At 64.0% G+C, this 21,190-nt stretch overlaps 1 protein-coding gene across 2 annotated transcripts in view; it reads right to left on the minus strand.

The window, feature by feature from the left end:
• HTRA1 (HtrA serine peptidase 1) overlaps nt 1–15,039 on the minus strand; it is a 34,054-nt gene extending 19,015 nt beyond the window's left edge. Inside the window, exons 1-3 of one of the 2 annotated variants that reach the window (XM_036307662.1) lie at nt 14,459–15,039; nt 3,140–3,239; nt 2,025–2,229 (exon numbers count right to left, since the gene is read on the minus strand). In XM_036307662.1, the coding sequence (XP_036163555.1) occupies nt 2,025–2,229; nt 3,140–3,239; nt 14,459–14,930 (777 nt within the window). In that variant the 5' untranslated portion in view covers nt 14,931–15,039. The remainder of the gene's footprint in view (nt 1–2,024; nt 2,230–3,139; nt 3,240–14,458) is intronic. The other variant, XM_036307664.1, reaches the window with a different exon arrangement.
• Between the last annotated feature and the right edge of the window lie 6,151 nt (nt 15,040–21,190).

The raw sequence follows: 21,190 nt of genomic DNA on the forward strand, positions 1-21,190 counted from the left end.
CCACCTCAGGCCAAGGGCGGAGGGGGGGTGGGGCGGGGAGAGATGGGAGGGGAGCCCCAAGAGTGGAAGGAGACACAGGCAAACCGGCTCCCAGAGAGGGGGGCCTGGACAGCGTGGGGTCTGGGTGCCAGGGGACAGCCAGCTGCAGCCCCAGGGGAGGGTCTGCTTGGTCTGCGGGGCATGGGGGCTGGCGGGTGGGGGTGGGGAGAAGCCAGCCCCGAGGGCAAGGCTGGCGGGAAGGATGCTAAGGACACGTGGCAATGACAGCCATGTCCGAGGTCATTTCCGTCCCCCAAACATGGCGAGAACACCCCTCAGTCACAGGGAGGGAGGGACGGCCCAGGTGAGGAGCCCACGGCTCGGAGCTGGGCCTGTGGGAGGCACTGTCTCGTCCCGGGTCATCAGCAAAGGGCCCTGGAGGCTGGGCTGTTTGGAACCCAGTGCCACCCTCGGCCCAGGGGCTGCTGGTTCCGTCCTGCCTGCTCTGTGTCTCCCTGCCCGGCTGTGCTGCCACCCATCTTGGCTGCTCGCTTTAAACAGCGCACTCGCCACGGTGACCGCACCCCCTAATAAACCAGCCACCCTCACAGCACGGACGGACAGACGGACCATGGACCGAGGGAAGGAGACACGTCTGCCTTCTCCCGCTCCAGCTCCTACAGGCACAAACGCAGCCCGTCCTGGGAAGCGCCTGCAGTTAAATGCCCTTGCGTCTCTGAATCCACTGCAAAAGCCTCATTTCAGCTTCAGGCCCCTTTCCCTGGGCTGGGAACATCTCACACAGGGGCGCGGGGTACAGCTCAGTGGGAGAGCATGTGACTGCACATCTCAGCTGGCGGAGGGAGGCTGGGAGCAGGAGGGGGAGGGAGGCAGGAGGGGGGCCGAGGGGCAGGAGGAGGGACAGGGGGCAGGAGGGGAGGGGGCAGGAGGGGGGTCAGGGGGACAGAAGGGGGCAGGGGGGAAGGAGGAGGGACAGGGGGCAGGAGGGGGAGGGGGGCAGGAGGAGGGACAGGGGGCAGGAGGGAGGCTGGGGGCAGAAGGGGGGTCGGGGGGCAGAAGGGGGGCAGGGGGGCAGGAGGAGGGACAGGGGGCAGGAGGGGGAGGGGGGCAGGAGGGGGGCCGAGGGGCAGGAGGAGGGCAGGGGGGCAGGATGAGCGGGACTAGGGGCAGGAGCAGGTCCCATCGCCCTGCAAAGCTGGTCTGTCGGATCTCGACCTGCCTGGACAGGCCAGGGATGCCACCTGCAAACACCCGCTTGGCTCCAAATCTGAGAGACTACCCCCAGCCGGAGGGAGCAGGGACGTGGTCCCCACCCACGTGTCCCCAACGGGAGCTGCTCAGTGGGGGCCGCACCCAGGCCGCACCCTGCTGCGGGGAGCCCCCGGCTGCTGGCCCCCACGGGCTCGGTGGAGCCGCAAGTCTGGGTGCGCTACTCTGGCCAGTGAGACTCCCACCTCTGGGGCCCCTTCCTAACAGTGGTGTCCCCCACACGGGGCACCCAGCCTTCCTGCGGGCTGTTTAAAATCCAGCGGACCCGCCCGGCCAGCATGGCTCAGGGGTTGAGCGTCGACCTATGAGCCAGGAGGTCAGGGTTCGATTCCCGGTCAGGGCACATGCCCAGGTTGCGGGCTCGATCCCCAGTGTGGGGCGTGCAGGAGGCAGCCGATCCATGGTTCTCTCTCATCATGGATGTTTCTCTCCCCCTCCTTTCCTCTCTGCAATCAATAAAAATATGCACACATATGCATTTTAAAAACAAACCCAAGCCTCTCTGATCTTATCGCCTGCTTATTGCAGAAGCCTCCACGAGCACACACGCACGCACGCACACACACGCACACACACGCACACACACGCGCACACACACCCTGCCCTAGCGCTGCACTCAGCATCCCCCACACCCTCCCGTGGCCCCGATCTGACAGCTCCGCCCAGCTTCGCAGCTCTCACAGGGAGCTTGGCAGCCCCTGGCCTCTCCAGGCGTGACGCGGGGCCGCCGGCCCGGGCCCTGCAGGGAGACTGACCTCGTGGTCGACCTTGATGAGCGCGATGTCCGCCTTCTCGTCCACGTCCTTGATCTTGGCCTCGTAGGTGGCGCCGTCCTTCAGCTCCACCTTGACCCGGTGCTTGTTGGTCACCACGTGGGCGTTGGTCACGATCAGCCCATCCTCGGACACGATGAACCCGGAGCCGCTGGCCACCGGCACCTCCCTCTTGGAAAAGGGGAGCCTGGAACCCAGAAGGCGCCCCGTCAGCCAGAGACACCGCGACGCCTCCCTCACACCCGCACGAGGGGGCTCCCGGCAGCTCGCGGCCAGCAGCTGTCACTGCGCATCTGGGGCCGCGGAGCCTTAGAACCGTGCGTCCTGGTCGCCCGAGCACCAAGGGCCGCAGGTCCGACTCCTGGGCCTGGTTGCAGGCTCCTCCCAGCCCCAGTCGGGGTGCATGTGCGCGGGAGGCGACCATTCCGTGTGTCTCTTCCCATCAGTGTCTCCATGTTCCTCTCTCCCTCCTGCCTCCCTTCCTGCCACTCTCTCTAAAAATCAATGAGAAAAACACCCTCAGGAGAGGATTAAAAAGGAAGGAAGGGAGGGAGGCAGAAGTCTGGACGTGAGGCCGACTTTTACCTGCAACGAAACAATGCCACTCGCCCTGGCCGGTGTGGCTCAGTAGGTAGAGCGTCAGCGGACTGAAGGGTCCTGGCTTCGATTCTGGTCAAGGGCACGTACCTCGGTTGCAGGCTCCGCCCCGGCCGGACCCTGGCCAGGGCGCGTGCAGGAGGCATCCAGTGGGTGTGTTTCTCGCACATGGATGTTTCTCTCTTTCCCTCCCTCTCCCACTCTCTCTCTGAGAATCCGTGGGTGAGGATTAACCAAACAAAAACAATTCCACTTAGAAAATACCCGCGGAGTCTCTTCAGAGCAGCGTTTCCTAAACCGTCCAGAGGGCCAGGGATGTGACGTGAACAGTCAGGCAGGAAAGCGTCTCCAGGGAGAGCCGCTCTCTGCCCCGGGAGTCCGTTCAGTGACTCAGGCCCTGGAACTGGCGGGACCAGCCCTGCACCCCGTGAAGGCGGCAGGTCCGGGGTCCGGGGTGGACGGGGAGGGGGGCGCTTGGGCCGCGGGAACGGGGCTCTTACTTGCGGAACAGCTCGATGTGGACGACGGCGGGGGCGATCTTCTCCACCACGTCGGCGATGAAGTTGTATTTATGGCGCAAACTGTTGGGGTCTTCCTGCCCTGGGGACAGCGCAGAGGGAAGACACGTAAACACGCTGCCTGGGAACCCAGCTCAGCCCCGGCTCGGGGCCTCCCGGGACCGAGCCTCTATCGGGCTTCATGCTGGTGAGAGGCCCGATGAGCCGAGGGCCCGGCCGCGGGCATTGAGCCCTTTACCTGGGGCAGGAATCCGCCTCCCGGCCGCGGGCATTGAGCCCTTTACCTACGGCAGGAATGCGCTTCCCGGCCGCGGGCTCTGGGCCCTTTGCCTGGGGCGGAGCCGCTCCCCTACAGAGCGTGACCTTCTCGGGTGCAGAAAACACCTGCACGTCCAGCAGGACACACGCACGCGCAGGCTCCGCGGCCGCCCTCACGGCTCCGTCTCAGCCCCTCCCGTCCCTCGGTCCCGTGCCCTCCTCCTGGGGGCTGGGCAGGCAGGCGGTGGTCCCGGCTACACTCAGGGAAGCCAGGGCGCCCAGATGACGTCCCCGAGGACACGGAGCGCCCTTCACAGCGAGAGCCGACAACGGGGCATCAAGCACCCCCTGCGGAGCACCAGCTCCGGGCCCCTCGGACCTGCCGCCCTCCCCGTCCCGGTGGCTGTGGCTGAGGGGTGCGTCTCCCCGAGTCCTCCAGCGGGAGACACACACCAGGGGATTCCTCCCCAACCCGGGCCCAGGCCCAGCCCCGGCCCATCGCAGCTGTGAGCAGGCCTCTGGGTGTCCCCGGTTCCGCCTCCTGGGAGGGGCCAGGCGGGTCTCCCCCCAACCAGACCGGCGCCCCGGGAAGGCCCTGAGCCCTCGGAGAAGGCAGGTCACTGGAACCCTGCGCTGAGGACCGCTAACTCGCTTCCTCTTTCCAGTGAGGGCGCAAGTGCAAAAAACCCGGGTTTTTCCAGCTAAAAGGAGAACTGGCCGCTTTCTCACACGAACTAGGGGGAGTGGCTCCCGGGGCAGCAGCACAGGGAGCAGGGAGGGCAGTGGCCTGGACCTGGGAGGCCCCGGTTCCATCCTCGGTCGGCCGTGGCCTCCGGTGTTCCGTCTGTAAAATGGGCCAGCTGCCTCCGGCATGAGCGTCACGGTCTGTTCCAGCTCCAACATCCCGAGAGCGAAGTAACCCCTCCCTCTCCCTGACCCAGACCTGCTTCAGCCGGTAAGAGCGGGCGGCCTCTGAGATGGGGCCAGGACTCCCCAAATTCTGCAGATGAGTAAACAGAGAGAAGCGGCCGTGAGCGCATGCGCCACCGCGAAAAGCCCAGCAGACAGGCCTCTGTGGCGCAGCTTAGAAGGAAAGCAGCCCCAGCCCGGCCACGTTGCTCAGTGGTGAGCGTCGACCTAGGAACCAGGAGGTCACAGTTCGATTCCCGGTCGGGGCACAGGCCGGGGTTGCGGCTGGATCCCCCGTGGGGCGTGCAGGAGGCAGCCGATCCATGGTTCTCTCTCATCGCTGGTGTTTCTCTCTCTCTCTCCCTCTCCCTTCCTCTCTGACATCAATAAAAACACACGTAAAAAGGAAAAATAAAGAAAGCAACCCGGGACCTCACGGCCGTCACGCGGAGGACCCAGGACAACGGGAAAGGTAAGCAGATCGGAGGCAACTGAGCATAAGGCACAGCAGCTCACTGCTCCCGGAGGGCACCAGCGGGCCGTCTCCTCGTGCAGCGCGGGGTGAGGCCTGGAGTGTCCCTCAGGGCAGCTGGGCAGCGTGGCCCTGCTCCGGGGCCTCCGAGGCGGCCCACCCACTGGAGGGAGCGGCCGTGGCCCCGTGGCCTTCGGACACCCTGGCGACCCCGCTGACCCCCACTGCCAGTCGACCTCCTCCCAGAGGGTCAGCTGAGGGGAAGAACGCCAACCTTGACCCACAGGCGCCCGTGACGGCTCCGCGGGGTTTCTGGACAGCGAGTCGCCGTCTGCAAGCCGCACGTGAGAGAGAGAAGCGAGGGCGCCCGAAACAGCTCTCAGGAGGAGACAGCTGGGGGCAGGCGACGCGGGTCGTCGGAACGGAAAGAGGTCTGCAAAGCCCGGACGCGTGGGGGCGTGGGTCACGGCTTCCAGAGACCGCGCTGCCCGCCCACCAGTAAATACCCATCGCTGCCGGCGGCAGACACAACCACCGCCCTTCGTGCCAGCACTTCCCTCGCGGAACGAGTTGGTCCGTTGGCGGATTCCAGCCAGCGATGAACGGCTCCCTTTTCCTCCTTAGAATCGGCGAGTCCAGCACCAGCCCCACACGTCGCCTCCCTGGACCCTCCCCCTGCAACTTCAGAGAGAGAACCTCCCAACAGCTTTCAACGGCGTCCTCACAGGGACACACACACACACGCACGCGCACGCACACACACATGCGTGTGCACACACGCACAGGCACACACATGCGCGTGTGCACACACGCACACACATGCACAGACACACGCGTGCACACACATGCACACACACGCACACATGCCTGCGCGTACACACACACGCTCACATGCACAGGTACGCACAGTGTTGACACGTTTCCATAATTATTGTCAGAGCCCGGGCGGCCTGGCTCCGGGGTTGAGCGTCTACCTGTGAACCAGGAGGTCAGGGTTCGATTCCCAGTCAGGGCACAGGCCCGGGTTGCGGGCTCCGTCCCCGTGTGGGGGGTGCAGGGGGCAGCCGAACCGTGATTCTCTCTCATCATTGATGTTTCTCTCTCTCCCTCTCCCTTCCTCTCTGAAATCAATAAAAATATAGTTGTTGTTTTATTAAAACATTATTGTCAGAGTTAGAATCGCAGACACCTCCATGACTAAGTGCTTCCTGAGAAGAGCTGGGCACGGAGCTGAGTGCCTGACGGACGAATCACATCGAGGAAACGCTGTGACAGTGAAAACGAGCATCGCAAGGCGGGGACCGGGGACCGGGGATTCAGCACAAGATCGGACGCGGCTTTAAACACGTCACCACGTGTGTCTCTTTCACCGTCAGCAAACGTGTCCCGTGAAGATGAAGAAGATGAAGATGAGGCATGAGGCACGAAGTAGAGAGAAGCACATCTTCAGGGGCCTAATGCCTTGGTTCTCAAACTGTGTGCCGAGGCACCCCGGGGTACCACAGCAAGCGGACAGGGTATTTCGAGTTTCCTGGGGAGAGACGGTGACACTGGGTATCCTGGACGCCTTGAGGACTGGGTCTCGGCCGTTCACTCCCTTTCGAAGTCAGGCCTGAGGACAGTCCTTTTGACGAGACCGTATCTCCGTGAACCTGGGTTTCCGGTGGTCTCTGTGCTGCAAGCAAATACACAACCAACACGGACATGGGAATGGGGTGGCGGCGTCTGATCCGATTCCGAGATCCGAGAGGCCGGGTGGCACCAGCAGGCGAGCACGTCCCATCCTTAAGTAACCGAGGTTATTAAATGAAGTGAAATAAATGCCTCAGACAATTTTCCTGCGAATGGCTACCAGGAACGAGGTCGTAAGGACACAAGCACCTGTGACGTGCTGAGGCCTCCTTACTGGGTCAAGGGGGCTGCTAGGCAGTGCTCTGGCCTGAAGTCACGTGGCTCTGACTCCCCACGTCTATCCCAGGGCTCCCTGCTTGCCCTCCACTCCCCGAAACCCCCTCCCCAGGCCTCTCCGCCCGCCTCGCACACACAGGCCTGCTCTTCCCGCCTGGCCACGCCGACAACTGTGCGTCAGCACAACGCTGGGCACCAAACAAGCCTTCCCTCTCCGGATTCCCGCGAACCCAGGCGGGTCTCACCCGTCTGCAGAGACGGGAAAACAGCTCGGAGGAGAAGCACAGAGCTCAGAGCAGAGGGGGGACCCCGAGTGTCCATCTGCCCAGCCGGCGCTCTGCTTGGCGTCCAGGGCCTCCCTTCCAAGTCGTGGCCCAGCCTCCAGCCCCCGCAGCCCACGTGGTGGAGGGGGCAGCTCCCCACGTCCGGGCCTGGGAGCACAGGGCCAGGACTCCCATTAACAAGCCACCCCTCGCTCACGGCAAAACAATCGTGCAACCCAGTTTCTCGCCGGAGCGGATGGGGAGAGCGGATTCGGAAAACAGGACGCAGTGTTCGAGGGGAGAGAGATGAATCCTCCTTTATTCAGCGGGAACTGCATGTTCCCAAAATTCAAATCAGCCTGCAGAGCAGACGGCCCGAACCCGAGGCACTGCAATGCCCTGTCCCAGTTCACAGGGCCCAGCGCACAGCAGGAGCTGGGCCCCTTGTTCCAAAATCAATGAGGAATTCCAGGACGGTCCCAGCAGAGGGTCACATGGGGGCCCGGGGGCCACACCAGGGTTGCACCCCCATCATGCCGGCCCTGCCTGCAGTCCTGACTCACTGGATCTAAAACACAGAGTGCAGCCCAGGCCGGTCTGGCTTGGTTGGATGGGCAGCGTCTAATGCACCGAAAGGTCACCGTTTTGATTCCAGGTCAGGGCACGTACCCAGCTGTGGGTTTGATCCCTGGTTGGAGTGGGTATGGGAGGCAGCCAATCGATGTTTCTCTCTCACATTGATATTTCTCTCTCTTCCTCCCTCTCCCTCCCTTTCTCTCTAAAATCAATTTTAAAAACATATTAAAAACAAAACAAAAATAAAACACAGCTCTAGCCATTTTGGCTCAGTGGATAGAGCATCGGCCTGCAGACCGAAGGGTCCCGGGTTCGATTCTGATCAAAGGCAGGTACCTCGGCTGCAGCAACCCATCGAAGTTTCTCTCACATCGATATTTCTCTCTGTCTCTCCCTCTCTTCCGCTCTCTCTAAAACTCAATGGAAACACAGCCTCAGGTGAGGATTAAACACAAACAAACACTGAAAACCAGGTGCAGTTACGTGCTGAGAAGATCGCTCTTGGTCAGAAGCTGATGGAGACGCTGCTGGCAGCTGGCCGAGCCCAGGGCCCAGGGCAGCCTCCAGGGCAGAGTGCCCGCAGGCAGGGAGGCAGGCACCCATCTTCCATGGGCACGGAGGGGCCTGGGCACAGAGGAGCCTGGGCACAGAGGGCCTGGCACAGAGGGGCCTGGGCACGGAGGGGCCTGGGCAGAGGGCCTGGCACAGAGGGGCCTGGGCACAGAGGGCCTGGCACGGAGAGGCCTGGGCACAGAGGGGCCTGGGCACAGAGGGGTCTGGGCACGGAGGGGTCTGGGCACGGAGGGCCTGGCACGGAGGGGCCTGGGCACAGAGGGGCCTGGGCACAGAGGGGTCTGGGCACGGAGGGCCTGGCACGGAGGGGCCTGCCAGCTGGATCCCTGCAGCTGCAGAGAAAAGCACAGGAAGGAGAGGCATCACCTGGAAGGAGACAGGAAAGACGCAGCTTCCGTGTCAAAGTGCCCAAGGCCCTGGGACAGAGTCTCGTTCAAATAAACTGGAGTCTCGAGGACCGACTGTCATGATTTCTAAGGCCCCACATTGAACGGGACGACTGTCCCCGCCGCTTTCTGCGCAGAAATAGTAACAGTGGGGGGTTCCGGGCCCATTTCTCTCCTCTTCAGGAGCCGAGGAGGAGGGGCCGCGCCTGGAGGCCCAGCCCGCGCACCTGGACGTCCAGGCCCCTCCTCCCGGGATGGCCTCCCCAATGCTCGAGGCTCGGAGTGGGAAAAGCTCGCCCTACGCCAGACCCCAGGCTATGACTCCCCCTCCCCCATGTGCCCGAGCCTGTGACGTTCGTGGGGCCGGGCCGGGGCCCGGCAGGTGCGGGAACAGACTGAAGGTGCGGGAACAGCCGGCAGGTGCGAGGGCCAGAGGCAGAGGCTGGCCCGAGGCTGAGGCCGCCATCCCCCCCCATGAGCAACCAGCTGGCGGCCGGCTGCCCGCAGGCACAGGCCCCGCGCCTGCGGCCTCCACTCCCCGGGGCTGCGCTTCCAGGGGCCCGAGCGGAGCCTCTCCTCTCCGTCTCCTCGGCCACAAGGGAAACAGGCCTGCGTGCACGGCCACGCTGAGCTGACCTACTTCGTGTGTCAGGAAAAGTTTCCACTCGGTTCCGCCACACGGAACCGAGGCTCCTGCAGGCCGGGCGTGTGGCTGGGGCTGTCCTCAGGGAGCCGGCTGGCTGCTCAGGTCGCAAACACGCGGCTCACTTTCCTCCTGATAGGCATCTGGCCTCCCAGCCCCTGGCGCTTCTCTTCCTGCCGCGCCCTCCCGTCCGCGAGGCCCGGGCGGCGGGAGCGAGGGCTCCATTACGAAGGGGTTTGGACGTGGCCCCCCACCGTCCTCGGTCACCCCCACAGGCCGCTGGTGGAGGGGGGCAGCCTGGGGCTGGGGGCCAAGGGGCGAGAAGGTAGAGGGGCATGACCTGCGGTGAAGCCAGCCCTCCCTCCGGGACCTCAACACCCCTTCCTGGGACGGACAGGCCCCGCGGGCAGGACATGGTGAGGACACAGTTGGCCCGAGGGCACTGGGAAGCCACTGAGAAGCCACAGTCCACCCAACACAGCGTCTGGACCAGAAAGTCCCCAACTTCCGACCAGAAACCAGAGGCAGGCTGCCCTCGGGCCACCAGGGGCGGAACCAGGAGGCAGTGACTGACGGCTGGGAAGCCCCAACAGCGGGGGTTGAACCACAGCCTCCAGGTGGCCCTGGAGTCAAAGAAGCCTCCAGAAGCGTGCAAGCCCGAGACCACGGGCTCCGTCCGGCTCTGCCTCCTCCTCCTGGGGCCTGGGGCAGTGTCACTTCTCAGAGCTTCATCTGCTTCCTCAGCTGGAAAACGGGAGACGCCCCCCCCCCCCCCCCCCATCCAGGAGGGCGATGGGAGAGAACGAGGCAGCCCGGCCAGCGGGGCTCAGGGGCTGAGCGTCGACCTAGGAGCCAGGAGGTCAGGGCTCCATTCCTGGTCAGGGCACGGGCCCAGGTTGCAGGCTCATCCCCACCAGGGGGCGTGCAGGAGGTGGTCAATTGATGTTTCTATCTCTCCATCCCTCTCCCTTCCTCTCTCTCTAAAAATTCAATAAAAATATATTTAAAAAAAAAAAAAAAAAAAAAGAACAAGACAGGCCCATGACACAGTCAGCACCAGGCACGCCTCCCAGAAGCACCCAGAGAGGCAGCTCTTCCGCCCGTTCTGTGCAAGGCTGTCCTGGAGCCCTGAACCCTGAGCCCTGTGCCCTCAGGCCTCCGGCCAGCGGAGCCTGTGTCAGGGAAAGGCCTGCAGCTGCCGAACGCTGACCCTCCACCCTCCGTGCCCAGCTGGCAGCCACCTGCCAGGGCAGCCTTGACCGGCAGAGCCCGCCCGTCCCCCCGCCCCACCGCACGGCGCCTGCCACTCGGAATGCTGGCCCCGAAGAGAGGGCTGCCCCAGCCCCGGCGCGAGCCGACAGCGGCTGGACGATCGCTGGAACCGTCCTGGGGCCACCTGACGGGGCTCGCGGGCGGGTCGCGCCAAACCCTGGGAAAGACCAGCTCAGCACACAGGCCGGCTGCCTCCTCCAGACCCGATTGCACAACCCGTTACAACAGCCCCCGAGGACTCAGCGTTGCACAAGGCGCTGACTCACTCTTCACACTTGGAAATGCTCAGGGTTCCAGCCACAGCTGCGCGCCCTCCGGGACCAGCATGCGGGGGGACGTGACCGCCTCCGGGTGAGGGCCAGCCGCTGCCAGAGCGCGGGGAAGTCTTCGCACAAAATATGCTTATTTGACAACTTGTCCAGGAATCTGACCTCCTCCAGCATCTGGGGCCGCCCACGCTGTGTCTCTTCCCTGGGGCGTGACAGCTCTCTCCTCGGGAGGACTGTCCAAGGCGGGGACACCCAGCAGGCCCGGTTCCCACGGTCTCGGGGCTCCCGCTCCGTCTCCTGGGCCTCACGGACGGCAGGGGAAGCCGAGGCAGCCCAGACTCCGGTCTTCATTCAAGACAAGTCACAGCCCGGCCGGCGTGGCACCGTGGCTGAGCGTGGACCTATGAACCAGGAGGTCACGGTGCAATTCCCAGTCAGGGCACAGGCCCGGGTTGCCGGCTTCATCCCCTGTAGGGGGCGTGCAGGAGGCAGCCGGTCCGTGGTTCTCTCTCATCCTTGATGTTTCTCTCGCTCCCTTCCTCTCTCTGAAATCAATAAAAACTTATTTAAAACTATATACTCTTTTAAAAAGCAATTGAAATGGCTGCACATCTGTTTCTCTCCCCTTTTCCTTTCTCCCTTCCAAGCGGCAGGGAAGGAGACATGTAAGGACTCAGGAGGGACCTCGCTCCTGGACCCCGGGCGGCAGCGAGGGGGCGGCAGCGAGGCCCCGGCTCACGGAGCTGGCACGTCACCGCTGTGCTCCCCCAGGGGCCCCAGCAGCCACCACACGCTGAACGAAGCCCGAGGCCACATGCATTGAATGACAGCCTTGGCTTTACCCATCCATCGTTTTAAAAAGGAAATGAGCTTTTAAAGCAGCCAGCCCGGCCTCACCCCCTCACCCCGCTGCCCTGCCAAGGCCTGAGAGGTCGGCGACCAGTCACCTGAGCAGGTGAGAGCCAGGACGTGCCAGTGCCAGAGCCACACCAGCCGACGGCCCCGCCCAGCGGCCTTCCCAGGAACCCTCAGCCCTGCCGTCCAATTCCTTCTTCGAATCGAGCCCGGCCACAGCCATTCATTCACTGAGAATAAAGCTCCTGGGAAGTCTGATGTCTCGGTCCCAGGCACGAACTGCGACCAGATCCCACAGCTCCGGCTGGCGGCTGGCACAGAGTCCGGCCCACAGGCCTGCCGTCGCGTCCAACCAGTGAGCTCATGGCCCCCACGATCGCTCCCTGAAGGCAGTTATTTTTTTATGTATTTGTATTGATTTCAGAGAAGAAAGGAGAGAGAAACTTCAGTGATGAGAGAGACTCGCATCGGCTGCCTCCTGCACGCCCCCCACTGGGGATGGAGACCACAACCCGGGCTGTGCCCTGACCAGGAACCCACCGTGACCTCCTGGCTTATAGTGGCCGCTCAGCCCGAGCCACGCTGGCCAGGCAGATGCTCTCTTTTGAAGGGTGACACAGTCCACCACCCAGAGGCCCCGCACGCCTCCCGAACGCTGCCGCCAGCCCAGGCACCTCCCTGTGGCAGGCCCCGCCTCCCTGTCCTCACCCCCTGCTCCCGACACCCCCTCCGGATCCCGGAAACCCTGGGCCCCTCGTGTCTTGGAGACTCCGTCCTCATCCCCGTCCGGCTCCTCCCACCCCAGGCCTCTGTCCAGTGGCTCCTCCTCCAGAGGCCTCCCCAGCCTCACACACACACACACACACACACACACACACACACCCTCCGGCCAAGCCAGAGCCACAGCAGCGGCCAGCTCGCCTCCCCTCGGTGCCGGCAATGACCGCCACACTGAATGAACCCTTGGCTCGGGCTCCTGCCCTCGGGGTCACCTCCGGGAGGCCGAGGGCCGCGTGTTAGCGTGTTAGCCGCACACGGGTGATAAGCTGAGCCTTTCAATAGGTAAAGACTGGATGGCTGTGTCTCTCAGGCACCTGTTTCCTCATTCATTCAATTCATTCCTTCCTTCATTCCTTCCTTCACTCATTCATTCCTTCCTTCCTTCGTTGGTCATCCATGCACAGGTGCCTCCTCTGAGCCAGGCAGACGGACGGACGCACAGGGTGCCGGGCACACTGCGTGCAGAGCTCCCCACACATTCTCAGGAAGCGGGAGGGTGAACACAGGCACACCCCCTCCTCCAGGCCACTCGCCTGCCCCCGGGAGCCTGCTGCGGCCTCAGGCCAGCGGGAGAGGGCCTGCCTCCCCCACACGCCGACTGTGGCACTGCCAGGCCTGAGCGGCTAAAGGACTCCACCTCCCTGGCCATCAGCCAGGTGCCCGAAGGGCCAGTTACTCAGACCGGGCGCAGCGAGACCGCGAGCAGGCACGGCTGGGCAGCGCTGACAAAAACAGGCCATGGGCTTTCTAAGTCACCGCCTCCCACCCAGATGCCACAGCAGCTCAACCCCGCGCCCGGGTGTGCGTCGCGTCCCCTGCCAGGCGCGTCCCCTGCCAGGCTTCCTGAGAGCGGCTCTGGTTCCAGAACATCCGCATACACAGCGCAGCCCGACCTCTCCGCCCGGGGCTCTGCGCCCGCCGCCTGGGTCCCTCCCGCCGCCTCCTCAATGCCCCGGTCCTGCGCCACCCTAAGCTGGGTTCTGCTCGGGCTGCTGCCTGCCCAGCTGGGATGCACTCCCAGCCTTCTGCAAACTTCCTCCATCCGGCCCGACGCCCTCCCAGCTCTGGGCTGAGCGCTGGCGGGCGCCCCCTGCGGAAGGCTGTCTGGGTTCCAATCCAGCTGGTGGCCTCGGGCAAGGAGTTCAACCTCAGTCCTCGTGGGGCACCTCACAGACGCCTCCTCCTGAGGCCGGGGGCCACCTGAGGGCCCACGCGCGACACCCCGGCACAAGGACGGGCACGGGGTGGGCACCCCAGGCGTGCGTTTCCTGCCATCGGTCCCTGCAGGTCCCTGCGCTGAGGGTGGGCACCGGCCCTCAGGGGAAGAGGCCCTCCCGGTCCTCCTGCACAGCTGGACCTTCCTCTCCGCGGGCTGCCCAGTCAGTTACATTCCCGCCGAGCCCTGCGGCCCCTGGCCCCCGGCCTGCACTGCCCGCGAGGAGGCAGCCTGTGGCTGCAGCGGGACAGGGCTGCCCTGACCAGGCTGCACTGGCACAGCTGAACTCCCATTGTTTTCCACATGGTCTCTGTCTGGAGGGAAGCCTCGCTCTGGAAGGTAGAGAGAGAGAGAGAGAGAGAGAGAGAGAGAGAGAGAGAGAGAGAGAGACACAGGGAGAGAGGGAGATTCTCTGCCCTTGGCCCCCCACCCCCAGGAGCTGCTTGTTGACAGAAAGATGTGTGAACAGGACACTCTCCTCTCCACCCCGCACCTCGCCTCCCCTTCCCATTTCCTGGCCCAGAAGCCGGGAGGCCGGCGGGCAGGCAGCTCGGGCAGCACCGGGGGAGACCTGGGCGCCGCGATGAAGTGAACGTGGAACGCATGGGGGGTGGGGGGGCGGGCAGAGAAGTCGAAGGGAGAAGCGCCAGAAACGAGCCCACCTCCCCGCCCCAGGCCCCTCTCCTGTCGGATCCCCCTTCCTGCCCGGTGCTGCGTGCCTCCCCCGGGGCACCCACAGCCGCCCTCCAGGCGGGACCCTGGCACCCGGACTCCGACCGAGCGCGGAACCCACAGCCGGTTCGGCGGAGGGGGGCGCCCTGCCCTGCCCCCCGCGAGGGGGCCCTGTTCGCCCGCCGCGCGCCCTGCCCCTGGGGTGCCCGTCGGTCCGCGGGGCTGGGAGGGGCGGGCGGGCGGCGGTACCTGGGCCGCAGGCGCCGCGCTGCAGGACGATGACCGGCGGCCGCTGCAGGCTCTCGGCGCGGCGGCTGGCGGCGCGCAGGCGGCACAGGTTGGCGTAGGTGTTGGCGTCGCTGCCGCACACGGGCTCGGCGCTGGCGCACACGCAGAGGCCGGGCTGCGCGCGCCGCCGCACCGTGGCCGAGGCGGGCACCCCGAAGGGCACCACGCACTGCAGCCCCTCGCCGCACGGGCCCTCCTGCGGGCCGCACTCGGCGCCCTCGGGCGCGCCGCACACCTCGCAGCAGCCGCAGGCGTCGCGGACGCGGCCGGCCTCGCAGGGTCCCGGCAGCCGCGGGCAGCGCGCGGGCTCGCAGCGCTCGGGGCACCCGGCGGGGGCGGCCGGCGAGCGGGCGGCCCGGGGCAGCTGCGCCCAGACGGGCGCCGCGAGCAGCAGCAGCAGCGGCGGGAGCAGCGGGGCGCGCGCGGGCTGCATGGCGGCTCCGGCTCCGGCTCCGGCTCCGGCTCCGACGGCGGCGGGAGAGGCTGAGAGCGGCGCCTGCGGACGCGAGGGACGGCGGTGCGAGTGCGCGGCCCGGCCCACTGGTGCGCGGCGAGGAGCCGCCTGGGGACGGGCAGGGCGCCCGGGGCGGGGGGGCGGGGGGCCGGCCGGGGGCGGGGGCTGGACGGGACCGCCCGCCGGGGGGGGGGGGTGGATGCGGGGGGGCGGGCCGCTCCCGGGGCCCGTCTCCGGGTCTGCGGGCCCCAGTTACTCTCCTTTGCGGGTCGCCCACCGCGACTCGCCGGAAACTAGAAGGAGACTCTGCAAAGCGCACCCTGAGCCCCGCGCGGAGCCTCGGGAGGTTCCCGCAAAAGGCCCAGCGGGACCGCCTGCCGCGGGGCGGGGCGCGGCGGGGCGGGAGGTGGCGGCGCGGCTGGGGCGCGGGGCTGGGCGCGGGGGCCGGGGCTGGGGCGCGGGGCTGGGCCGGCGGCTCGGAGGCGGGCGAGCACCCTCTGGAGCTGCCCGGCGCGCCCAGCGACCGGCCCGAGCACCGTACGGAGGGCGGCGCCGCGGGCCTGGCAGGGAGCTCACCGGCCCTCCGTTAACTGAGTGACAGCCTGGAGGAGCGATTAGAGTTTCATCACGTGCGTCCGATTCCTCCTCCAGCAGAATCGACAGGAAGGAGGTGGGAGACGCTGGGGGGGCGGGGGGGACAGGGGGGCAGAGGGCTGGGCTGGTGAGTCTTCACCCTCGAGATGATTTATAAACGCTGTTGTTTTTAAATAAAATGGCTCGCCTTTGCTCTTCTACTTGAGTATCTGGTGCATCTTTGGGGACAGACGGGAGTCACTGGGGGGGCAGAGGTGACCTTGGAGGAGGGTCCCCAAACGGGGCCGCCCCCAGGCCGCATGGGACAGGTGGGCCAAGCTCCAGGCGCCGGAGTCCCATGAAGAACAGGAAATCGGTCGGAACCTGGCCGGGGCCTGTGGTCGATCTTTCTGCCCTAACATCTCCGCACCTAGAAATAGTGCTGCTTGTTTTAATAGATTTGTATGGATTTCAGAGAGGAAGGGGGAGGGAGAGAGAAACATCAATGATGAGAGAGAATCGGGGATCGGCTGCCTCCTGCACACCCCCTACTGGGGATCCAGCCGGGAACCGGCATGTGCCCTGACCTGGAATGAACCCTGACCTCCTGGTTCATAGGTCAGCGCTCACCACTGAGCCACGCGGCTGGGCTCCACCCTGTTTCTGTGCAGCTGGGCTGAGTGAGGCCTGAGCGCTCACAGCCCTCACGCGGCTCAGGTGCTGCTGACCGCTGGCCTGGACACCCCTCTGGTAACAAGGACTAAGCGTGTCCCGACGGGTCCTGTCCCTTCTCTGCTCACACTCTGGGTGGTGCCTGGGGGAGAGGCCAGGCTCCCGGGCGTCTGCAGAAACCCCCAGGGCAAAGTCTGGGGACGGGTGGGAGCTGGGGCCCGTGGGTGGGACAGAGACCCCACTGTTCGCCTCACTGAGCATGGAGGGACGCCGTGTTCATCAGGGCAGGGACGTGGTCAGACCCTGCCGGTCCCTCCTCGGCCACAGCCGTCCGGATGGAGACGGTGCCGCGCTGGGGCAGGGGCGTGACCAGTGATGCGGGTGCTGTCCCCTGGCCCAGCGGCTGCCATCGGCTCAGGTGGGGGGAAGAGTCTTTTCTAAGTCCCACCGAGGTGCCCGGGGCTGGGACACCCGAGAGCTCTGCTCCCAAAGCCGATGGCCTCAGGACGGGCATCCTCTCCCGGTCACTGCCTCCCCTGCTGTCCATGAGCCTCGCCCGCCCGTGAGCTCTGTGAACCGCTGACACCCAGACGTTGGGCGAACTGGACTCGGCTCCGTAAATGACAGAACCCGGTCGGCGCCGGTGTTCTGATTGGGTCACTTCACTGCGGCTGCGTGAGAGCGTGGGCGGGTGGTGTTGTTTAAAGAAGATGCTGAAGAATTTAGAGGTCCACGTCCTCCGCGTTTCCTTTCATTCTTGAATGTTCCCGAGGCTGCGAGTGATGAAGCAGGTGTGGTTCGGATGTAGGGAAACGGGGTTAAGCGTAATGAGAATTTGGTACTGGCTGCGCAACTTTTCTCTAAACCTAAACTGATTTCAAAGTTAAAAGCAAAAAACTTTTTAAAAGGAAAAATTAGGCCTGGCCAGCGTGGCTCATTGGTTGAGCGCTGTCCTTGCACCAAAGTGTCGCCAGTCCGATTCCCGGTTGGGGCGTGTACGGGAGGCAACTGATCAGTTTCTCGCTCCCTCACTCCCTCTCTCTCTAAAAAATAATCAATTAAAACATTTTTAATAATTAGTATTTTTTAAAGGAAAAAAATACCCTATCGACGAATCAAAAACTCAGAGGAGCGGAGGAGGCCCCCGGGGCCACGTGATCCGTCGTCAACAAAGCAGGACCACAAGGAGACAGCACTTCACACCAGGTCTCTGGCCGGAGCCGCAGACCAGGGAGAAGCAGAGGCGACAGGATGGGGAGGACGGAACACGGTGCGGCCACTTGAACAACCGTCTGGCCAGTCCTCAAATACAGTCCCCATGTGACCCCGCAGTCCGCGCCTCGGCACATGCCCGCGAGATGCCAAACCACGTGACCACACAGAACCGTGCTCAGATGCTCACAGCAGTATCCCCCCCACCCCCCGCCAGGCGGCAGTGCCCCCACGTCCAGCGGCCGTGCCCTATCTGTGCAGCGGACGGTTACTCAGCCGGGAAAACGGGTGACGTGCTGGTAGTGCCCCAGCGTGGCGACCTCGGAAACATCAACCTCAGAGGAAGAAGCCAGGCACAAAGACCCAGACCCATGACGCCATTCACATGAAATGTCTGGGCCAGGGAAAGGGGGGGGGGGGGAGGGAGAGAGAGAGAGAGAGAGAGAGAGAGAGAGAGAGAGAGAGATGGAGAGAGATGGAGAGAGAGAGATGGAGAGGGGAGAGAGAGAGAGATGGAGAGGGAGAGAGATGGAGTGGGGGAGAGAGAGAGGAAGGAGAAGGAGGAGAGAGAGAGAGAAGAAGAGAGGGAGATGGGGAGAGATAGGAGAGGGGAGAGGAGAGAGTGGAGGGTGGCTATAGTAGAGAGCGAGAGAGGAGAGATCTGGTAGTAGAGAGAGATGGAGAGGGAGAGATGGAGAGGGAAAGGGGAGGGAGAGAGAGAGAGAGAAAGATGGAGAGGGAGAGAGAGAGAGGGAGGAGACTGGTGGCTGCTTAGGGCGGGGGTGAGGGCAGAGGCAGTCGCTACAGGGTAGGGCTCTTTCTAAGGTGATGAAATGTCTGAAATTGGTTGTGGTGGTGGGCGCAGGTGTGTGCATTTCCACAGTGAATTGCATGGTGTCTGAATTACATCTCAATTAACAAAACAAACGAACAAACCCCTAGGCGGTGCCAGGGTTCCAGGGACCCCAGAGCCCAGGCTGAGCCCACTGGCGGCCGCTGCCTTGCCGTGACGTCATGTGGATGTGTTTACACGCCTGTGATTCCCCGGCCAGGGTGACTCCTCAGAGACCCAGACCCGGCTGCTGGGAATTCCATCTGCAACTCCCAGCCCTTCAGCCAGCCGTCTGTTCCGATGAACTCCGGTCGGGTTGCCGGCCCAGGGGCTGGGTGTGGCCTGGAGCCCGGAGCCTGACTGGCCCTCTGTGCCCCCCCCCCCCAGCCCCACGGCGGGCACCGGGCACCGGCCGCCTCTTGGTCCAGGTAGGACCTTGCAGCTGGAGCAGGCACAGCTTTCAGGTTCATCCACGTTTATCTTGATTTTTATTTCCTCTCTTCCCTGAAATTGGTCCAGGGCGCCAGGCGCTCTCCCGGAGGAGAGGGGTAGGGTGTGGTCTCTGCCGCCCAGGGCGATGGCTGGGCGCCAGGGCTGCAGTAGCTGACGGGGCCTCCGGTCCAGAGCCAGCACCAGCAGGGGTCACGCTGGGCGGGGCTGGCTGGCTTCGAGGTGGTTCTGGGCCTGGGGCTGAACCCCCGGAGGCCTGGGCGTTATCTCAGACTGAAACTGTCTCTGTGACCCACAGGCCCCAAGCTCCTCCCCAGATGACCGGGTGCTGATTAGAACTGTGGCCCTGAGTCTGGACCCCTAAGTGCAGGGGAGAGGGAGGTGGCTGAGTCAGGGTGCCGGGTGGGGCCAGGCTGAGTCACAAGAAAGGAGGAAAGGTCACGGTCAAGGGTCAAGACGTGAGCAGCGATGAGCACTGCAGAGCCGCTGGTCCGCGGGCAGCCCTTGGCCGCGGTGGGGAACTGGATGCGGCCTTGCTCCTGCTGGGGAAACGCTGGCCGGGCCCCAGCGACGCGTCTGCGGCAGCAGCTAATGCCTGTTCCACCCGCAGCTTAAGGACAAGATGGACCCAGGCCAACTGCGGTGTCAGCACAAATCCCAGGACAAGGGAAGCCGGGCCCGAGCGGGTTCGAGTCAGCCCCTCCCCGGGCTCGGGGACCCAAGGCCACGGCGGGGAAGCTGCAGCGCCAGGACCCGGTCCCAGGGCCTGAGGCCACGGGGGGACCACGGAGGGAACCACGGAGGGAGCTGGGGTTGGAAAACTGCCTCAGGGCTTGAGGGCAAAGGGGCCACGTGCTCACCGGACTGACTCAGGGGAGGCCTACGTGAGGCCTTGCAAAGCGGAGACCTAAAGTGGCTGCAAAGAGGGCCCGACAGGAAAACCTCTCATTAAAGGGCCGTCTGTGGTGGAGAGTCACGTCCGCGGCCGGTGTCCTCCCTGGCAAGGTCAGTGTCGCCCGCACTGAGCCTGTGTCTGCGTCTGAGATAACGCCTGTGAAACGGTCACCTGTGCTTCCTTCTCTGGACCCTCAGGGCACAAATGGCGCCAGGGCGGAGGCACAGACGCCCTCGTGGTTCAGTTCCCGTGCTCACTGCTGACTGCTAGCCATCGGCACCCACCGGAGTAAAGAAGCTGCGTCCGCGTTTTCCCTTTCCCCCCATCTCAGAGCTTCCCCCCTTCTCTTTCTCCCGCCTCCCTCAGCTGTCACCAGTGGGTTTCGTTAACCCCCTGGCGTCTCCCCTTTAGATGTAAAGGTTAAAAGGGGAAAACCCGCGTTCCCCGGACCACTGCTTACACTGAGATCCTGCTTCCCGCAGTTGTCCACCGTTCGGCTCAAATAAACTCACAAAATTCTTCCCAGGTTTGAATGCCTCCTCCCTGAACAGAGTCCACTCAGGGGCTCACTACCTGATGCTTTTCATGTGAAAATAATTTGCAGGGAGACGGAGAAACAGGGCGGAATAGAAACGTTCTCAGAAATTGTGACAATATCGACAAGAGATAAAAAGAACTTTTCCCCGGGAGCCAGAGACCAGGCACTGGGGAGTCAGGGGGCTTCCCGGAGGCGGGGCTGGGCCGTGACCTCTGAGTCCCCGGAGGCCAGGAATTCCCAAAAGGATGCGGGGGGGTGGGGGGGCTCCCTGCCCCCACAGTGAGCCGCGTTCTCGCTTCCAAGGGAACACAGGCCACTCAGCAGTTCTCCTTTCTCCGCAGTCACTGCTGCAGGACAGGCCCCGGGCACTCCGTGTCCCTTGCAGCACCAGCCACGTGACAAAACCTGACCATTAATGCCAGGAGGGCCCTTGCTGGAAAAGGGGACACGCCCTCCCGGCCAGACAGCGGCGGCCACAGGACTCACTGGCCTGCAGCACGGTCGGGCCTCAGCTGAAATTGTTTATGCGGAGTGGGAACCTCTCCGGGCCCCCCCACCCCCCACCCCCCACATCCCCCATACGTGCCTGTCCATCGAGAACAGCGGTTCTCAACCTGTGGGTCGCGACCCTTTGGCGGTCGAACAACCCTTTCACAGGGGTCGCCTAAGACCATCCTGCATGTCAGATATTTACATGACGATTCATCACAGTAGCCACATGACAGTGATGAAGTAGCAATGAAATTAATTCTATGGTTGGGTCACAACATGAGGAGCTGTCTTTAAAGGGCCAGAAGGTTGAGAACCACTGACCTAGAAGACTATCAAGCCCTGGCTGGTGTTGCTCAGTAGATAGAGCGCCGGCCTGTGGACTGAAGGATCCCGGGTTCGATTCCCCATCAGGGTACGTGCCCAGGTGGAGGGCTCGATTCCCAGCGCGGGGCGGGCACGAGGCAGCCGATCCATGATTCTCTCTCATCTTTGATGCCTCTCCCTCTCCCTTTCCATTCCTCTCCAAAGTCAATAAAAATATATTTTTTAAAAAAGAACTACTTAACAAAAACTAA

This window comes from Myotis myotis, unplaced genomic scaffold (genome assembly GCF_014108235.1).
Source record: "Myotis myotis isolate mMyoMyo1 unplaced genomic scaffold, mMyoMyo1.p scaffold_m19_p_49, whole genome shotgun sequence".
NCBI classification, from domain to species: domain Eukaryota; kingdom Metazoa; phylum Chordata; class Mammalia; order Chiroptera; family Vespertilionidae; genus Myotis; species Myotis myotis.